At 41.6% G+C, this 21,592-nt stretch overlaps 1 protein-coding gene across 1 annotated transcript in view; it reads right to left on the bottom strand.

Moving 5' to 3' along the window:
- Positions 1–21,592, bottom strand: part of WDR72 (WD repeat domain 72) — a 210,291-nt gene that overhangs the window by 80,791 nt on the left and 107,908 nt on the right. Inside the window, exon 15 of the mRNA XM_066592577.1 lies at positions 426–1,231. Within this exon, the coding sequence (XP_066448674.1) occupies positions 426–1,231 (806 nt within the window). The remainder of the gene's footprint in view (positions 1–425; positions 1,232–21,592) is intronic.

The raw sequence follows: 21,592 nt of genomic DNA, 5'->3' as shown, positions 1-21,592 counted from the left end.
TGAGGGGAAATCAAGGTGAAGAATGGATAACCCTTAATTCTCTGTTTGCTGGTTTAGCCCTAAACCAAAGCTTTTATTAACCAGGTGCATCTCCTATCTGTCTGCTGGAAGCTTTGTGGCAATTAACTCACTAAAAAAAGGAATACAACTTGCTTGCAAGTGTGGAGGACCTTCAAGAAGAAAGTCCGCAGTAAAATTTTAACACATAATATGATGCTATAACTTTTTTGTCAGAGGGATCTTATAATTGATTATCTCCGCAAGGAGTTCTGTTTCGTTTAGGTCTGCACTGTAAATAAGTTCTGGAGTACAAGACTATTCAGTATCATCAGAACGAACAGTCTTTTTCTATGGTATCTCAATGGAAATAAATCTGCAGCAGAAATATAAAAAATATACGGTATTATTTATTATATATATTTTACCTGCCAGACTGACTGCTACATTTTGAAATCAAATCCATCCTCAGCGATTTACTGACATATAATAATTTTTTTAGAAAGTGTAGAAGAGTGTGAAGGCCTACTGCCTTTGTAATGTAGCTTTCCAGTTGTTCCTTTTTGGTGTGTTGTTTCTGTGCAGCAAGAGAATATTTTGCAGAGAGTTCAATCACTTTTTTTGACAATAGATTATGTGAATGTTCTCCAGTCATATTATGGTTTATCTGATTCCAGCCAGGTAACATCAAGCACAAGTGATCTATACCCGATATCACTCCAAAAGTGACTGATCCTTGAAGCTTTAGGATGTCCAAATGCCTAATGCAAAAATTGTCCAGATCTTTGTCTATACCCCAAGGTAAGAGACAGGAGAGTAGGAGTTTTGCAGCATCGGTTACCATGTTAACATCTATTTTTCCTGAAGACTGGCTCTTGTTTTTCTTGCTACTTTTGAACTTCTTGTGTCTTTTGATACCACTACTGTCTTCAAGCAGTCGGCTGATATTTTCTTTAGTGTTAGATTCAGAGATTGGCCCATCCATCTGATACAACGATCCAGCAGTTCTATTTCTTTTTAGTGTCAAGGGTCTTTTCTCGGAAGAACTCTTAGCTGTTTTGAGTGCATCATAGCTATGGAAAGAGCTTGCTGACTTTAGTCCATTGGCTTGAGAGGACTGTAAAAGTTCTAAAACTTTTTCCAAGTCAAATAGAAGTAAATGTAGACTGATGTTATACGTAGATCGCACTGGCACAACCATAAAGGGGCTGGAGGAGTTACTGGAATCCACAATCTAGGACCAAAATCATTTAACCATGTTAATATTGTATATGGAGACATTGGTGGAATGTAATAAAAGTACAGTGTAGTTAATATACTGCCAGGTAGCGGATCTGACTTCTAGAACAATATAATGCAAGATGTAAATCAGCACTGAAAAAAGATTCACTTTTGTTTTCTCAACACACTTCAGGGGCAGAACAATTTGTTCTTGCAGCCCAGTTTGAAGCAGGAGGCTTCTAAATCCAGTCTACTGTTGCTGTTGTCACATGATCACTAAGAAATGAATACTAATCTTTCCCAACTGAACAGATAATATATGGTAACAAAGCTTGAGATAGGATTGTAGTCAGAAGTTCAGAATCAGAGCAAGCAGCTACTGCACCACGAAACAAATGTTAGCAAAAGTCAAGAAACCAAGACGGGGTAGAGATACATGGAGGAAAATATATTAATAAAATCCTCATAGGAGTTTTCTATAGGCTACCAAATATGACAGAAGCCACTATTAGGGCGCCTACCCACTGGCGTTTTTTTTCCTGCGATGCTAAATTGCGTTTTGCGTTTTTTCTGAAGAGCAATTAGTATAGAATGTGTTCTTGTCCATTGGGGTTTTTTTTTCCAGTCCGTTGCAATTTTTAACATAGGAACTGTCAGTTGCATATGTCTCCTTATTTTTCTCTTAATGTACCCATGATTGTCAATGGAAATTAACAAAAACGCCGCAAAAAACGCGCGGAAAATGCTGCGTTTTTCACGCACGAAAATCGGCAACGCCAGTGGGTAGGCGCCCTTACTCAGGGAAATGGATGAAGCAGCAAATCACAATAAGGTAATTATTATGGGGGACTTTAATTATCCGGATATAAACTAGGAAGCTGAAACCTGCGATCTCATAAAGGTAACAAGTTTCTGTCAATTACTAAAGATATTTACCTGACCCAACCTGTACAGTACCGACTAGGGAGACGGCCATTTTGAACTTAATATTAACCAACAGACCTGACAGAATAACAAGGTGCAGGTTGGGGGGGGGCACCTGGAAAATAGTGACCATAATATAATAAATTTCCACTTGTTTTTCAAGAGAGAGTTTTATAGGGGAGCTATGAAAATAGTAAACTTTAGGAAGGCAAAGTTCAATCAGCTCAGAGATGCTCTTAATCTTAGTGACTGGGTCAATGTCCTTAAAAATAAGAGTACAGACAATAAATGGGAAATGCTTAAAAACATCGTAATTACTTAGGCCCAATGCCCACGGGTGGATTTAATTTGCGGTACCCGTGTGGGAGATCCGCAAATCTAGCTGCTCATAGGGATGCATTAGCCACCGCAGGACACTAAAAAGCATGCAAATGTGATTTTTTTTTTCCTGGTATGTGGGAAGAAATCGCACCATGCTCCATTTTCTTGCGGATCCTGCAGGGACAGCTTTCATTGAGGTCAATGGAAGCCGTCCGATGCACGGCACACATGCAGCTGTCACTGTGGATGTGCCATGGGAAAGCAAGAGATTTAAAAACAGAAAAAGAAAGCACTGCGCATAGCCTGGGTGCGTCGGACGGCGCTCCCGGACACATCCACCTTGCTGAAGAAAGAAGATACCTCTGGAACGAAGTGTTACAGTATTAGAATTGTGCGCAGGTACGCACAGTGCGGGACTCCCTGACCCTCACCCACGCCAATGTTCCTTCCTGGAGGTAGCTCCAAAGGTAGACAGGTCCAGGCCGCCAACACTGACCCTAGTGCCTAGTGGCAGGACAGGAAGGAACTGCCGTACCTATGCAGATGACAACTTATTAACACCGACAGGCTAGGCTGATAGAATAAACCAAAATGACAGGAGAACCACAAAACACACGCAGAGCAGGATCGAGACAAGGTAACTTTCACTGGAGCAGGACCGAAGTCGGACACAGGGAATGGAACCAATAACTGGCAACTGCTGTCAGCAGCTGCCAGACTATATTCAGGAGTCTCCACCCCTTGGTCGGGGACCAATCAAGCCGGCTGACTGAAGCTCCCAGCCAGCCACTATAACTCACACAAGCCATGCCCGCACACCAGAGCACGCCGCCACCGCCCACTGACCTGAACGTGGGCACAACACCACCCCAGAACGCTGCAGCGAACCGCGCCACTGCCACCCTTGGTCCCCGACCGGCCCATTGGTAACACGAAGGAAACCCATGTTGGATCCGGAGAGGTAAGAAACTGTCTTTTTATATCCATGTCCGCTGGCACAGCTGAATTCTGTTGCGGGATTCAGCAGTGGAATCCATGAATGCAAGTGGACATTGGGCCTTACTGTGAGAGGTTCATACCTTACAGCAATAAAAAGGTTAGGAGAAAACTAGTATGGATCAATGAAGATGTTAAGGGAGGCAATAAACAGCCAAAAGTAAAAGTTTAAACTACTAAAACAAGAAGGCAGCGAAGAAGTACTAAAAATCTATAAGGAAAAAAATAAATGATGTAAAAAGCAGATAAAAGCAGCAAAGGTGGAGACAGAGAGACTTATTGCTAAGGAGAGTAAAACTAACCCTAAACTGTTCTTAAAGGGGTTGTCCCGCGCCGAAACGGGGTTTGTTTTTTTTCAATGGCCCCCCGTTCGGCGCGAGACAAACCCGATGCAGGGATTAAAAAAAAAAAACAGATAGTACTTACCCGAATCCCCGCGGTCCGGCGTCTTCATACTTACCTTGTGAAGATGGCCGCCGGGATCTTCACCCTCGGTGGACCGCAGGGCTTCTGTGCGGTCCATTGCCGATTCCAGCCTCCTGATTGGCTGGAATCGGCACACGTGACGGGGCGGAGCTACGAGGAGCCGCTCTCTGGCACGAGCGGCCCCATTCAGAAGACAGAAGACAGGACTGCGCAAGCGCGTCTAATCGGGCGATTAGACGCTGAAGATTAGACGGCACCATGGAGACGGGGACGCTAGCAACGGAACAGGTAAGTGAATAACTTCTGTATGGCTCATAATTAATGCACAATGTATATTACAAAGTGCATTAATATGGCCATACAGAAGTGCTTACCCCCACTTTGTTTCGCGGGACAACCCCTTTAAGTTATATATATAGCAAAAAGATTAATACTGAAAGTGTTGGTCCTTTAATAAATAATGTAAGGAAAATCATAGAGGGTGATGAGAAGAAAACAAAGCTAATAAATAGTTTATTTTCTTCAGTGTATTCACAGGGGAAATTGAAATGTCAGATGAGATACAGAGCAATAAAGTAAACCTTCCACTAAATGTCACCAGTATTACCCAAGAAGAAATTCAGAGTCACCTTAAAAAAATTAAAATAGACAGATCACTGGGTCCTGATGGCATACACCCTTGGGTTTTAAGGGAATTAAGTAATGTGAAAGACAGACTATTGCTTCTTATATTTAAGGACTCTATGGTAACTGGAAAATTATCCAGAAAATAAGAAACATAGGTGGTAAATTTCATGCAAAAATGGGAATGATCAAAAACAAAGATGGCAAGGATCTAACAGAAGTGGAAGAGATCAAGAGAAGGTGGCAAGAATATATGGAAGATCTGTATAGGAAGGATAATAATATTGAGGATAGCTTTGATGGTGTGGTGAGTGAATTAGAACCAGACATCCCGAGGAGTGAGGTTGAATGGGCCTTAAGAAGCATTGCTAATAACAAGGCAGCAGGAGATGATGGTATCCCAGTTGAACTGTTTAAAATTTTGAAAGATGATGCTGTCAAGGTAATGCATTCCATATGCCAGCAAATATTGAAAACACAAGAATGGCCGTCAGATTGGAAGAAATCAACTTATATCCCCATACCAAAAAAGGGAAACACTAAAGAATGTTCTAACTATCGCACAGTGGCCCTTATCTTACATGCCAGTAAAGTAATGCTCAAGATCCTGCAAGGTAGACTCCAGCAATTCATGGAGCAAGAGTTGCCAGATGTACAAGTTAGGTTTAGAAAAGGCAGAGGAACTAGAGATCGAATTGCCAATATCCACTGGATAATGGAGGCAGGCAGGGAATTTCAGAAAATCATCTACTTCTGTTTTGTTCATTATCCTAAAGCCTTTGACTGTGTGGATAATAATAAATTGTGACACATTCTTGGTGGTATGGGGATACCAAGTCACCTTGTTTGCCTCCTGAGGAATCTGTATAACGATCAAGTAACAACGGTAAGAACAGACCATGAAACAACAGATTGGTTTAAGATTGGGAAAGGAGTACGGCAGGGTTGTATACTCTCACCCTACCTATTCAACTTGTATGCAGAACACATCATGTGACGAGCGGGACTTGATGAATCCAAGGCTGGATTTAAAATCGCTAGAAGAATCATAAACAATCTTAGATATGCAGATGATACAACTTTGAGGTCTGAAAGCGAGGAGGAGCAGAGGAGCCTTATTACCAAGGTAAAACAAGAAAGTGCAAAAGCTGGGTTGCAGTTAAACATCAAAATAACCAAGATTATGGCAACCAAATTGATTGACAACTAGTAAGTAGAGGGAGAAGACTTGGAGGCAGTGACAGACTTCATATTTCTAGATGCAAAGATTACTGCAGATGTGAGCTGCAGCCAGGAAATCAGAAGCAATTTACTTCTTGGGAGGAGAGCAATGACCAATCTCAATAAAATACTTAGAGCACAGACATCAAACTGACAACGAAGGTCCACATAGTTAAAGCAATGGTATTTCCCATAGTAACCTATGGATGTGAGAGCTGGACCATAAGGAAGGCTGAGTATTTTTTTTCCTTAAGTGGAGAAAATTAGCTTCTTCCTCATTGGGGATTTTTTGCCTTCCTCTGGATCAACATTGAAGGGGGGAGAGATAGGTTGAACTGGAGGGACATGTTTTTTTTTGCCTAACATACTATGTTACTATTCAAATCAGTGCCATTCGAGTGTAAAATAGCCATATTTTGCCTGGACCAAGCCAATCTTCTATTGTGCATAGCAGTCTTCCAACTTTTCCCCAAAAGTAAATGTTGGAGGAAATAAGGATTGGACAGTTGTTTTCCATCTACCTTATAACTATGTTTTTAGGAGCAGTGTCTGGAAGCATTTTTCTTCCCTTAGTATAAACAAAACACATGTATGCTCAGTCAAACTGATCAAACCTATGTATCGGGGGTGTGAAGGGGGGATCAGGAGAGACCGAAGTCAGCTAAACAAGCATTCAGCTGAGAGCTATCTCATTGTATGGGCAGTCTTAGGAATGTCTATAATTTTTATAATGTAAAGGTTTTATTGTAGCCACTACATAGAATTATAACTCAGGGCTCCTACTAGGGGTCACAAACCTGATGTGGTTCTTGAGCCACTAATTGTGGATCACTGTTGTAAATATGTGTTGTTTAATGTACTTCAAATTCTGGGAAAATCACAACACAAGAACCTGAAAATCCTGACTGCCAATAAATAATAGTAAAAATAATCAATTAAATCTTCATAGCCAATTGTATGACCAGACCATTATCTTGCATCATTAATTGCCTATGTTTTATATACCAAGCCCATTCCATCTGGCAGTTCTATTTTACTTGTTGTCTAGAGCAGTGACTCAATAAATGAAGTTTTATATGTCACCTCTGAAACCACAGTCATACACTAGTTTCTTCATGTGTCTGAGGGCAGGCAGCGCTCAAATAAAATGTAACACTGAAGAAAAAGCTTCCAAACTGTAACAGCATGACTTAAACTTAATACACTCTACAATGGCAGACTTTTACAACAATTGAGTCCTGACTGTAATATGTTACCTCTAAAATGCCAGCTGCATTTCATATTTTCAACACTAGCAGTTTTAACCATAGGAGTTTTATTTGGCTATCTCGACTCACAGTAGTAGTGACTTAAAGATGCCTGCGTGAACACAAGTGACTTGCCATTGCCAGCAGAGTTGACAGCTTTCCAGGATGTGCCCAGTTCTCCCTGCAGCTATAGTCATAGAACTCCCCCTATTGTGAATTTTTCTTTATAGACTTGAAACATAACGGTTCTCAAAGAAATTTCTTTCGAGATTATTATTGAATGCACAGAGAGCAATCACTCAGGAAGACAAATACCCTACTTATTTCTTCCTTAAAACTGAACACATTTTACTCAACTCTGTTGATATATTGGCTGCAAACTTTTTTGCTTCAAGAGGACCTTGGAGAATTCCTGCTCTCATGACTGAGATGATGCTGCGTGCTGTGACTTTATAGTCATGTTATTGTGATGCCTTGTGTTCTATTGCATGCCTATCTGACTTCAGATTATATTCCTAAAAAGCCCTTTGTCTTTATCATCAACAGTCTGTTTGTTGTGAAGAACATTGTACATTGTGATATTGGTCACATGTTGGGCTGTAATTACTGCAAGTTGAAAATGGAATTGTGGATTTACTAATGTTGGTGCTTGCAATAAAGAAATAGTACTATTGAAAAAAGGCCAGTTTTATAGAAGATGGTGGTTTTTAGCATATAGAGTTTTTCTTCTTTTTAAGAAGACAGTTTTTAGGTAGTTTTTACTTTAGGGAAAGCCATAACTGGATTCAAATGAAATGGGAAATATAAAGGAGGGACTTCTACTTCATGCTGGATCCACTTCTGGCTTTGTCTCAAAAAAATGCACGAAAAATTGCTTTTTTTGCACAAAATATTTGTGTGAAATCATTAAACTTTTTCTTTCCTACAGAGAATGTTAGAGTAAACACAAAAAAATTATACGTAGCATATGCTGCATTGCGAAAAAAAAGTTACTGACTTAGAGCTACAAAAGTGAGAAAAATGCAGAACAAAAAAAATGGACCTTTTGTAGAACGTTTGTTGGCTCTTATTGCCTTACAGGTAAATAAAATGTAAAAATGTAGAAATATTAGGCAATAGAATAACTGAAAAAGTCATCTTGAAATCCTAAAAAAAATATATAGTTCTCTGTCTCTTTTCTCTTCGGAGTGTCAGAGCACACAGCTTGTTCAACAGATGGCTGTCAATAAGGAAAAAAAGTTGGCTTCTTAAAATTCACTTGGTGGATAGCTGAGCAATGATTGACAGCACAAATAGAACACAAACGAGAAAGCCTTCAATCTGCAGCTGATGCACACAAGGAGCTCAGGGATCTGAGTTTACAATAGAGAAAACATTACCAAGCTAATGGCATAGGCAATCATTTGACCACCATGCATCTCTGCTAGCAGCAGGGCTTCCATTTTCGGCTAAGTGTTAGAGTACCTTTTCGCTTTCTCTGGCCACTGCAGGGGTAAAACAACCCAGTGTGCGAAGCCCACTGACTGGTAATAAATTACTATATTGGATACTTTTTGTTTTCTTTCGGCAATGAGTTTACTGAGAATACCTGCTATCATTACCAATTAAAGTGGGGGCTCGCCTAGCAGACAGGCAATTCTTCTGCTTCACTTGACTTGGCAAGAATTACTGGGTCATAATCCTGTACTGACCCCTATCTCTGACCAGACAGTATGTAAAATATTTTTTGTGCACAGAAATAAAGTCCTTGTTAATATATTTTGCTAGTATGTGTGTCGCTAAAATAAACTGCAGCTGATACTGAAAAGTCCTGGAGTTCATATGTAATAAATGGAAGGATGGTTTACGGATATGTACAAATTCCTAAACTAATATTTCTGGAACTGTAGAGTGACTGTAATTGTGGAGGTAAAGGGAAATAAATGACACAATAATGCCAGTTTTAAAGCCTATCTGTCAATCATATGATCTCACTTCCAGGCATGACGACCACACAGTCTAATAGACAATAATTCACATAGGGGTCTGGGAAAGAATATGGCAGTTGGGCTCCATCCATGAAGCAAAAAGCAGTTATGGAAAAGGGTGTAACTATGGGGGATGCTGAGCCCTGAAGGGACCCAAAAGGCTTCTCTGCTACATATGAGTAAATCAGTATTATGTTGTAGCGATTAAGGCTAACTCACTTCATTCACAGGTGGAAAACATGGTTTTGCAAATGGAGAGCATTGTTGAAAACGAAGGGGGACTTATTAAACATTTGAAGCATGATTTGCAGCTCCACCTACCGGTGACTTTTTTTTCTACATTTTCTTTTATAAAAATGGTGAATACTTTATCTGAAGTGGCCATTTTCCGAATTTCATCTAATTTAGGGCAGCAGAATGCCCTACAGAGGCCTCTGAGTTGGGGAAGTTTCATTTACCTAATCTTGTATTTTGAGGGTGCCTTGAAATCCTATGCATTATTATGACATTAAATTAAAGCAGATAACAGGCATTAAATATGAGTGAATAGAAAATATAACTACATTTACACAAAACAGATAAGTTTAGAACATGCTTTTTATTTCAATGTACCTAATATATGTCATTGCTCTGCTAATGTGCACTTACTGATTTAAATCATCGCTCTATTTCAACTAACACAATTCTGTAGTACGGGCAAATACAAGAACTCTCTACCCCCTTTGTAATCTGTTCAATGACTCTGAAATACTGCTAAAATCTGTCTTGGTTAACAAGATGGATTAACAGCTCACTGACAGATCAGATTACATGTTATTCATAGAAGTCTATGGAGAGGGGATGGAGAAGAGGGATTGAGTGGGAGAGAAGCAGAGAGACACACACAGACATGTTGGTGCAGCTAATAGTAAGTGATTCACTGTATCACAGCTATTGGAATAACATCTACACTGCTCAAAACGTCTTTACAATACTGCTGCTGCTTCTCTATATACTGTATAAGAAATAGTTATAGGGAAGAAAAATCTCTTATCTGTGTATGAAAAATAGTGGTTGAGGAGCAGAATCTCATCTACTCCATGTACAGTCTATGAAACACATCATAGCAGCTTGTCTCCACCCATCTCAGAGGAAACTAAAAATTAGGGATGGAACTTGCAGAAGGGAAAGCTGCTTAAAAAATCAGGATAGAAGTCATATAGTGCCAGGTATAGTAATGTTCTTTATGTACATACATAACAGCTTGTTCTGTAAAGTCACCTGAAAGGACAGGTTCTGTTTAAAGACTATGGTCATCTTTGATAGGGCAAAAATATTTTTACACATATAAATGGTTACTGCGAGTTAAAAAGTTGCATTAAGCTACAGGCTGCAATCTCCATTCCTTCCTTTTCAGAGACTATGACATGCATTCTGCAACCTGCTCCTAGTTTCAGACTTTCCTTGTATACATTTTTTAAGGGCATTGATGTAGCTGCCACCATGTACTGCAGTCCCTTAACAAAAGTGTGAACTAAACGGTTTTATCATTTGTTATGTTTTGGATGTTTTGGACTGCCAAGGTCCTAATGGGATTGGGATAGTCAAGCGTTTCACCACCTTTTGCTGTTGCCCTGTTCTGTGAGAGCCATGTTTTATTGTAGGTACTTTGGAGTTATAACAGTTAATCACCTGTGATGTTATCAAGTATGTGATTGGTCCTAGGTCACAGGTACTGGGTGGATGCTGTTTGTAGCACCGCATGAGCTCTGTCAAAAGCGCAGTCCGATATTATAATGAGCGCTGCTTTATGCTCTTCATGGGGATTGTTGATGTGGTAGCAGAGTACAGCAGTGTCAATGTACTTAAAGGGGTTGTCTCGCGGCAGCAAGTGGGGTTATACACTTCTGTATGGCCATATTAATGCACTTTGTAATATACATCGTGCATTAATTATGAGCCATACAGAAGTTATTCACTTACCTGCTCCATTGCTGGCGTCCCCGTCGCCATGGATCCGTCTAATTCTGATGTCTTCTTGCTTTTTTAGACGCGCTTGCGCTGTGCGGTCTTCTGCCTGGTGAATGGGGCCGCTCGTGCCGGAGAGCTGGTCACCGCGTCGTCATCGTAGCTCCGCCCCGTCATGTGTGCGGTTTCCAGCCAATCAGGAGGCTGGAATCGGCAATGGAACGCACAGAGCCCATGGTGCACCATGGGAGAAGACCCGCGGTGCACCATGGGAGAAAACCGCAGTGCATCCCTGGGAAAGGACCGGCGGCCATCTTAGGCAGAAGATTTTTAAAACTTCACATTTCAGCACATCGGTGAGTAGCAAGCGGCTTAAAAACCGCTTTAAATTGCTATTTTATGCCAGGGGGGTGACAGGGGGAATGGGGTAAAGTAAAATTTTGATGTTTGCCACGAGACAACCCCTTTAATCTGACTGCAGCGGGAGAACTCCATACACTTCCCTAGGAGGATTGGACTTGGGTCCCGTAAGCCTAAAGCTGACCTTTAGATTCGGCTATTCGGTGAGTGGTAATCTACTGCTCTGACCTCTTGCGTGTGCTGTGGTCTCGTATGGAGCTGCAGCCTGGAAAGAGTCCCCCTCATAAAGGGTTCCCGGATATTAGCTCCAGACCACTAACTAAAGGTCTATACTGTGGGTAGTTGAGCCCCAGGAGAGCTGCCAAGTTGTCCAAGTGTTGGGTGTAATCTGTTGCCTTGACATTTGTTCTATTCAAGTGAGTGCCCTATGAAATCAGCAAACACTGTACCCAATAAGCTACTAACTAATAATAATAACAAATATTGTAGCAGTAGGAGAAAATGATAGAAAATAATTTTAAAAAATAGTACTCGCCTCATAAATTCCCTGCTGTTCCAGTGCCACCACTCCATTCCACCCCTCCAGTCTTTGGCTGCAGCAGTAATGCACCCATGTACTTGTTACAGCCAGTCTCCTGCCAGACATCGCTGGGACCAGAAAAATTTGTTGCGCTCAGCCTGAGCACCAAACAAGCGCTGCTTGGAGAGGATACTTAAGTTTAAAAATTAATGCTTACAGCAATGTAGATTGGTATCTATGAAGAAGAAACCTTAGACAGTGTCTTTAAAATATGTGTACTACAAAGACACTGTTTAGCCTTAACTGCAACCACCAAACTAAGTGCCTTCAATAAGAGAGACTTTGTCTGTCAAGTTGCAGTCTTGTAAGAGACTGCTGATATTAGTGGCTACTGCCAAGTCTAGTGTGCAATTAAGGGACCATGTGTGCTAAGCTGAGCACCTTATCAAGAAGCTGTACCCACCATGCTCAATGTGCCCAACAGGGTCTATAGCCATCAAGCTTGTGAACTATTACTGTAACAACCAATCTCTGTACCATACCTAGACTCTGTAACCATCAAGCTTATGTCTATTGGGACTGCAACTGCTATGCTTTGTGCCTTCTGTGAAATAAAGTTTTCTTAAAGGGAATCTGTCAGCTGCAACACACTATCCAAATTGATCATAGAGCAGGAGGAACTGAGCAGATTGATATACTGTATAGTTTTATTTGGAAAGATTCAATATAACTTGTGTTTTAGTCATTTAAACCTCTGCTCATCCTGAGCTAAACAGTCCGATGGGCGGTCCTATCAGTGATTGTCAGCTATCTGTGTATGACTGTACAAACGGAGGTAGCTGTCAATCACTGATAGGACCGCTCATTGGACTGTTCAGCTCAGAATTAGCAGAGCTTTAAATGAATAAAACCCAAATTATACTGAATCTTTCCCCATAAAACTATATATCAATCTGCTCGGCTCCTCCTGCTCTATAACATGATGCTTGCAGTTTGGGAATGTTCGAGATGACAGATTCCCCTTAAGTTTTCTACTGGTGTCTGCCTCATTTACTGTGTCGTCCTCAAGTGGGGCCTTGCAAGTAGGTCACTCAAGGACCACACATACTATAAAGACTGACCCTTTTACAGTCCATCCTAGTAATACAAGCTGGATGTGAGGTCTGTGTGTCCAGGATGCTACTGTCTTCACCAGCACTCATAAGCACAACTTTATTTGTGTACTGATTTCACCTTCTACATCCCATAAGGAATCCCCTCTCCCTTGTGCTGACAGACACTAATGCTAAACATGATATTTCTCTCCTCAGTGGATACTGATGCACAGCCAATGTGATTCACCCCCTTTCCCTTCCTATCTACAGTCTGGATGATTTGGCCTTTCTGAGAATGTAGATGCTTTCCTCCCTCTTCATTATCTGATCTGTCATGTACAAGCTCCTTCTTCTCACTGCTGCTATCTCTAAGGCTACATTCACATGGGCGAGCATGATATTGGGCGATTTTCACAGCAATGCGTTTTTGATTAAATCTTACATCACGTCTGTGAAATTATGATCTTCACGCACGTATTTCACATGCATGAAAAGATGGCAAGTGTTTCCCATAAACTTTAACCCTTTGCAATTTAATTTTGGATTCAGGGTTTCCTATGGGGCTTTCTCTTTCTGCCATTATACAATGGTGCCATCTGCTGGCTAGAGCCAGTACTGTGGTATGGGACATGCTGGAGAGGCCCCCGACAACAGAGCGGCCAGTAATCTACAGTAAGAATACCCTGCTGGACATCTTCCGACATCAGAGATGTACAGCCTTTAATCACAATGTCTTTTTTTCTGTGTTGCGATGTACTTTAAAAAAAAAAAAATCCATCGCTGAACATGTGATTTTTATGCTCATTTTTCGAACCCATTAAAATGGCATGTTATTGCTATAGGAAATTGAGGCTATCCACCCCAGGTTTGGGGTATGAAGGAGTCAGGGTGACAACATGGAGAGGGCGTAGTGGCTATGGTGAGTGGGGAGCTCATGGACCTCTAGCTACACCCCTGTCAAATGTCCCTGGCTAAGAAAGGCAAACCTGGATACTGAGTGCTGTCCAAAGTGTCGCTATGCATGTTCCAGACAGTCCTGAGTAAACTTCTGAGGAGTGCCATTAAAACCCAGAATAGTCTTTAAAGCTCAGTGATGCCTCTTAGTTTTCCGTGAGGCATCGCAATCTGTGTTCCGGACTGAGAGTATGGAAGTGGTAAATTGTGGCTGTCTCTGTTACTGCTTTCAGTTAATTGTGAGAGATACGATTATGGATTCACTGCGGCTTGCATTGTTCATTCTGGCTAGTTATATTTCGGGGGCACTATGGATGACTGTTGTGGGGCCCCTGTGGCTATCTCTAATTTGAGGGCTCTATAGTTATATTTTATGAGAGCACTGCTGTTGGCTCTGTGGGGTACTATGGATGGCTCTGTTAACCCTTTCCAATCCACTGTCTGACCTCTGAAGACATTATGATTTAAGGCTGTACAGCTCTAATGTTGGAAGACGTCCGTCGGGGTTCTCTTACTGTATATTGCCAGCCTCTCTGCTGTCGGAGCCTATCCAACGTGTCACCTCATGCAGTACTGGCTTTAGCCAGCATATAGCGCCGTTGTATAACGGCAGAAAAAGAGTAAGCCCCCTAGGAAAACCAGGATACAAATTGGATGGGAAAGAGTTAAGACAGCCTTATAGCAGACAATGTTATTAGGCCACCATGGCTGGAGAGGCTATAGGAATATTGCAATTGACAATGTTATTGGGGCACTGATTGTTGCAGCATAGATAAGAAAATGTTAACGTGACAATTAATGCATTATGATAACTACAATGTAGTACAATGCTGTAAATTGAGTTATCACAATGTGCCAGTCATGTTAACGATTGATATATTTGTACGAGCTGTAAGGCAGTTTTCTTGACTATAGAATTACCCCATCACCTTGATACTAATGCTCTATTCTATTTTCTATGCTTTCCATTTTCAGAATGCAAGTGTACGGTATTTAATCTCCATTGGAAGAGGATGAAACTGAAGTGTACAGTATTACCGTATTTTTTGCTTTATAAGACGCACCGGTCTATAGGACGCACCCCCGTTTTAGAGCGGGAAAATGTGCAGCAGGAGGAAGGAAGCCATTTGGTGGAGGCAGGGAGCAGCAGAAGTACCCGCCGGCGCTCGCGACCAATCAGAGGTATGTATGGGCGGCAGTGGGGAGGAGACTGGTCGCACATTTGTTCGTGCGATCGCGAGTTTAACACACAATCGCGCTAAATAAATCGCGTTCGCACATTAAATTCGCGATTGCGCTAAAAATGGCGATCGGAACGAATTTTCGGCACATTCGATTTATAAGACACAGGAACTCCCCCCCCCCCCCCACTTTGGAGGCGGAAAAAGAGCATCTTATAAAGCGAAAAATACGGTAACTTTTTTTGGCTTAACAGATAGGGTAGATATTTTAAATACTAGTAATATGAGGGTAATTTCAAATTTCAGATTATCGTTGACTGATAATCATTTCTAAGAAAAAAAATTACAGTATCGGAAGATCAGGTTAGAAGTGTAAGGAAAAGCAAAGGATTTCACGTTATAGAATTTGACGAATGATGACGCCAATCCTGTAAACTGTATTCTGAATTAGAAATATAAACTAAGATTTATAGCAGATCTCTGATCACAGATGGATACAAATATAGTCTCCCATGTAAGGCTGGGTTCACACCTGCGTTAGGGCTTAGTTTAGGGTTTTCCATCTTTCTGCTCCATTTTTGGGAGGATAGAAAATAAAATAAAATGAAAAAAAAAAACGGATCGTTTTTTTCCCCATTGATTTCAATGTGTTGCAAAAAAGCAGAAAGGCTTCAGTCTGCTTCCAGTCCATTAGGTCTCCGTTTTAATTTTACTGAAAAATACTGCAATCTGCAGCGTTATTGTTCTGTAAACCTGACAGCATCTTTTGAGACCACATTGAAATCAATGGGTAAAAAAAATCGAATCAGTTTTTATATGTTTTATCTCTTTTTCTCTCCTCTAAAAACAGAACAGAAAAACGGAAACCCTGAACTGATCCCTAATGCAGGTGCGAAAGCAGCCTTCTATAGACTCACAAGCTACAGCAAGTATATACAATAAATATGTCTTCATATACAACACATCCATGTGTCACGCCATGATTGAATCTGCCTGCTTGGTGGTGGAAATGAGGTCGCAGGTCACAATTTTTCACTTATTATGAAGCAAGAGGAATGATTGATAAGGTTGGATAAATTTTGGAAAAGCACAATTTGCAGCGCTGTACATGGATGATTTGATTAATGAGCCAGATTACATGCAGGAAGGATTTTAATAACAGTTCAAGTAAGTTAAAGTAGTTTTCCAGCCGTATAACATTTATAATAATAGTGCTGTAGTATGACAAACTAAGCAGAATGCTTTATTTGAAGTAAGATATACGTATGCTTGCCTATTAAAAGTTTTGATCGCTGGGGGCCTAGAACACTAGAACAAAGCAGCTGAAGAAGTCACCTCAGCACTGTCACTGCTCGTTAGCTAAAGACATGCTCAATAGAAATCCAATAGGTAAGCTGTGATAGAACTAGGAAAAACGCTTCAGCTGACTTCTCCTAGCGATCAGCGAGGGTCTCAGCACCCAGACCCAAACGATCAAAACTTTTGACAAGTCCTTATGACATGTCAAAAGTTTCTAAAAAGTGCAGTTACGTTTTAAGTGCCGATGCTGTGGTGCTAATTGCTTAAAAGTTGGTGTGATTTAGAAAACATCTTGTAGGCCCTGTTAATAGGTACTATTGACAGACACCCTTTACAGAGCAATTCTATGAGGGATTGTACATGAAGTAGCACCTTCAGTTTTAACTGCCGGAAGATATTCTGCTGAATTTACTATACTCTCAAAATGACACATTGAAAGTTTCACAAAATTAACCCATCTTACGGACTGTGTTATAGCAGAAAGAAAAATCCAATATTGCATGGCCCTTTAAATCTCTGGAAAGCTCCAGAAGAAACGGTATAAAACAAGAAACAAAAAAAAAATAAAAATCGATATTCACCAGGTAATCTCCCCCCCACTCCAGTGGTCCTCATTTGTCTTAGTTTACAACAGCGATGATGTGCCCGTATGCCCACGATTGCTACCACCAATCACTGGACTCAGTGTCACATGGCACAACACCATGCCATTCAATTACAGTGAATTCAGTAGGATATCTTTCTGCGCTTACAATTAGCGGCTTCACATGGCCGTATGTGCAAAAATGCACACATTAGTGCAATGTAATTGTACCATGAACGTTGCGCTTTTACGCTCATTTTTGCACATTTTGCTGTACTTTTTATTTAGCCTAATTAGTTCCGGATGTATTCTTTTTTTCATGCGCAATTACGCGGGTTTTGGGTACGCATTTGGACCTAGTAGGAGTAGGGCATGTGGTCTTTTTTTCGCGTGCAAAATCGAAAGTGACAATGAACCCATTGAAATCAATGGATTCTATTCTCTGCATATTGCGTGCAAAAATACGCACGCAAATATGACTATGTGAAGCCGTCCTAAGCCTTGTACAGACTGCTGGTAGTCAGCTTCTTCACTGCGTATGGGCGGCCACTGTACTGTGGGTGCTAGTTGGAATTTTTTTATTCGTGATTTTATTTCCTACATACATGTGAATTGTGCATCAGAGCTCCAAGAAAGCGGTATATTAACATACAGCAGATTTGTTGCAGAAATCTCTGTGAGGGCTCAGTCACACGGGCGCCGATGCGCCCGTGTTTCTGCAGGATAGGACCACTGCACTGCAGGTGCGGATGACTCTCCGCACCAGCCAGAAGAAAGAACACATGGCCAGCAATGGAGCCGGTCATGCAGAGAGTCGTCCACACACGGTGCGGACGTCTTATCGTGAAGAAAACGGATCGGCGCCCGTGTGACTGAGCCCTGATAGTCTCATTTATCTGAATGGGGCTTGCAGAAACCCATGCAATGCTGCAGAAACAACCGCATTCACATATATGGAACAAGGTTTCAGTAGCAAATATTTCTGCCACGTGTGAATATATACCGTACTTATGTTTCATGGATCATGACCAATGTTTGCTACAGGAACAACCAATATGGATGTTAGTATGCATAGTATTATATAATTTAGGCTAACTTCACACTGTCAAAAAAAAAAGTTGGCATGTTCTAGCTTTCTACGTGCTCCCGCATAGCATCTCCCATGGTTTTCAATGGGGCCGGCGGCAGCATTGCACCACGTGCTAGGTGCACACGATGTGAGGTGTCCCATTGAAAACAGTGGGAGAAACTCTGCGATCATGTCAGCCACAGCAAAGTATCGCCACTTCCCTGAAGTGATGCGATGCTGTTTTGACGAAAAAAACACCTTGCTCTTGAATTCACATATTGCCGTGAACCGCGGCACCCAATCCACAGCTGGGGGTGTGACCTAGCCATTTCCTGTCACTGATCCTGGCCAACCCATGTCTCTAACCATAGTTCCAGTGGAGACATATTACACTAGTACCTATTACGTGTGGGGAAAAAATGTGCAGCCCCTATACGCTAATGGTTTCCTAAAACAATTTAGTCCTGTTTATTCACATGTTGCCGATATTAATTTGTCAGTATTTGCACACCATCATAGTGCTAAAGATAATGTAATACGGGTATAGCAGTCCTATGTAAAGCAACTTTGTGAAACTGTCCCTTGACTAGTCACAATGCAGAAAGCATATGATAACGCATGTCAAACTGATACCTGCTTCTCCTGAATGTACTTAAAGGGGTTGTCCCGCGCCGAAACAGTTTTTTTTTTTTTTCAACAGCCCCCCCGTTCGGCGCGAGACAAACCTGATGCAGGGACTTAAAAAAAAAAAACGCACAGTACTTACCCGAATCCCCGCACTCCGGTGACTTCTTACTTACCTGGTGAAGATGGCCGCCGGGATCTTCACCCTCGGTGGACCGCAGGGCTTCTGTGCGGTCCATTGCCGATTCCAGCCTCCTGATTGGCTGGAATCGGCACACGTGACGGGGCGGAGCTACGAGGGCAGCTCTCCAGCACGAGCAGCCCCATTCAAAACGGAGAAGACCGGACTGCGCAAGCGCGTCTAATCGGGAGATTAGACGCTGAAAATTAGACGGCACCATGGAGACGGGGACGCCAGCAACGGAACAGGTAAGTGAATAACTTCTGTATGGCTCATAATTAATGCACAATGTACATTACAAAGTGCATTAATATGGCCATACAGAAGTGTATACCCCCACTTGCTTTCGCGGGACAACCCCTTTAAGCAAAAGACCCCCAAGAGATGCTGTATGTCCCCAAGATCCCATATCATTCAGCTGGGTCATGTGCATTTCTTATATGAATCTGCCTGTATTTTCTTACTGAAATGTTTCTTTGTAACCTGTAAATAGTGTTTTATAGTCACAGGTTTTCTGTATAAATAGGCACTTGCTACATATTGCTACATAGGGATACAATGATCGGCTTCCCACTTCAGCACTAGAGGAGTTCCTGCAGTATTCTAGCACAAGCCGTCCTGCAGAATGTCTCAGCTGCACAATGCAAATGTTTGTCTTCCCTCATGAGCCTCTTTTGGGCTGCACAGCTTTATCAGCTCTCTGGGTATGACAGACCTCTTTATCAGCCTGGCAGATAGGAAGAAACCATCATAGATCATGCTCCATACAGAGCACAAGAACCTACATTAATGAATGCCTGTCACTGGCATAAACCTAGAAAATGAATACAGTCACACATAAAAAAAGATGAAATATATAACAAAATCCAATGACCCTTTTGAAAGCGCTTGGAAGCATTAGAGACAATAAAGAGGATAAAAATAAATAAAAATGATTTTCTGTGTAGCTCAGTGAATTGTTCTGTGAGTTTTTCCTACCATAAACCCTCCCGTTTAGGATTCTTCACATTAGAAAATACAATTATACTGCATACATTCCTAATTTCTAGTACACGATTTATAACTATGTTTTACACCTATAGCGGTCACATGTCCCTCTTACATCCATTCATTTTGGGGTTTTTTATGGAAATACAATTGATGACCTATCCTCAGGATATCATTGAAATCAATCGGAGCCATGCCTGCAGTTATAAGCACTGGCCACTACATGGGGAGTTGGTGTGGAGGCTTCCGCTCCAACCTCTGTTATTGCGGCGCTGGCAGCATGCGCCTGCCTGGCTAACCGGTTGAGGTCCCGAGCGGCAGACCCCGGGCCGATCAACTATTGATGATGATGACCCATCCTAGGGATAGGCCATCAGTAGTATTCTCCCTGGAAAACCCCTTTAATGAGGCTGAATACTGCAAATGGGGGGCTTATAATGCTACTGCTGCTCCCCTGATGTGTCTGTTTTAGGAAATACTTGTATTTCCCATGTAATAATATTGCTGTTCTACATTTTTTTGCTCCTCTGTTATTCCTTCTGGAAATGTATAAAAAAAAAGAACAACTGTGCATTACCATTCTCCTTGTGAAGAATGCAACAAAGTGAGGCCTCTCTGACACGGGCGCTTTTTACCGCTGCGTTTTAAACACCACATTAATCGCGGTATAACGCTCCCATTGAAATCAATGGGGTCTCGCAGACATGCACTCAATCACGGCGCTGGACGGCGCTTTCAAGCCCCGCGATTTTCGAGCAGAGTCTGCTCCATATTTGGCCATTTAGTGCACCTCATCACCCATCACAATGATGGGGTACACTAAAACACGCTGTTGGCCGAAGGGAGCTGCGGACGAAATTCAAAGTTTGAAATCGCGGTGCTTTGCCACGTTCATGTGTGAGAGCAGCTTAAGGGTCTGTTTAGACCTGGCGATTTCTCGTTTGATATCGTTCGCTCGGGCAGCCTGTTTATACATCGTTGGTTCGTTCAAACGAGAAATAGTTCAGTCGTTTACATTCTCTGTGTAAGTGAGAACGACTGAATGATCAGTATTTAAGCCGAACTATTAGTGAGCGAGCCAACAATGATTTTTATGCCTGTATAACATGAACAAAAAGCGAACGATTTATCGTTCATCGTTCGATCGTTGGCTGCGATTACACTGAACAAATATCACTGACTTGAACAATTTTTTGAACAATAATCCATGTAAAAGGGCCGTTAGTCATCATCTCCTAACAAAGTGAAATAAATGTACAGGCGCAAATCTGCTGTGGCTGCAAAGCAAAGCAATGAAGTTGTCTTGTTATGGCAGGAGGGCTCATACATATTTGATCAAAATGTGTGCAGAGAACCTCACATGTAAGCCACATACTGAATTTCTGTGCCAATCTTAGTCCTCACAGGGAGCTGCTGCATGTTTTGTGCTTGCTTGTTCTTGCATTGCAGTCCAGGCAGATTTCTAACTGCACAACTTTGAAGCACAACTCCATCTTGGTTGTGCACGCTTCCCAAACTATGCAAACTATGTTTTATTTAGAGCAGAAGAGAGTTGGTTCTTACCTATCCCAGGTTCATCTTATAGGCCTTGTCTCGAAAGAAGTCTGTTTAATGTAGGGACCTATCTGTATGAGGCCTCCTTATCGTGGCAGCTGGGGTCACATAATTTGATCACAAAGTGCTCTACAAACCTCGTATTTATAAATGTAATAAATATAGCACTAACACTATTTTAAAAAATCCATATATTCAATGTCTGCGTATATCTTAGCGCTAGAGTGCCGCTGAATCTTTTGTGTTTGCTAACTGCATAGTCTAAGGCTAGGCTCTCATACAGCATAAAAATTCC

The sequence above is a fragment of the Eleutherodactylus coqui genome, chromosome 2 (genome assembly GCF_035609145.1).
Source record: "Eleutherodactylus coqui strain aEleCoq1 chromosome 2, aEleCoq1.hap1, whole genome shotgun sequence".
Classification (NCBI taxonomy): domain Eukaryota; kingdom Metazoa; phylum Chordata; class Amphibia; order Anura; family Eleutherodactylidae; genus Eleutherodactylus; species Eleutherodactylus coqui.
The sequence above is the reverse complement of the archived record's forward strand: the minus strand, read 5'-3'. Positions and strand labels throughout refer to the sequence as shown.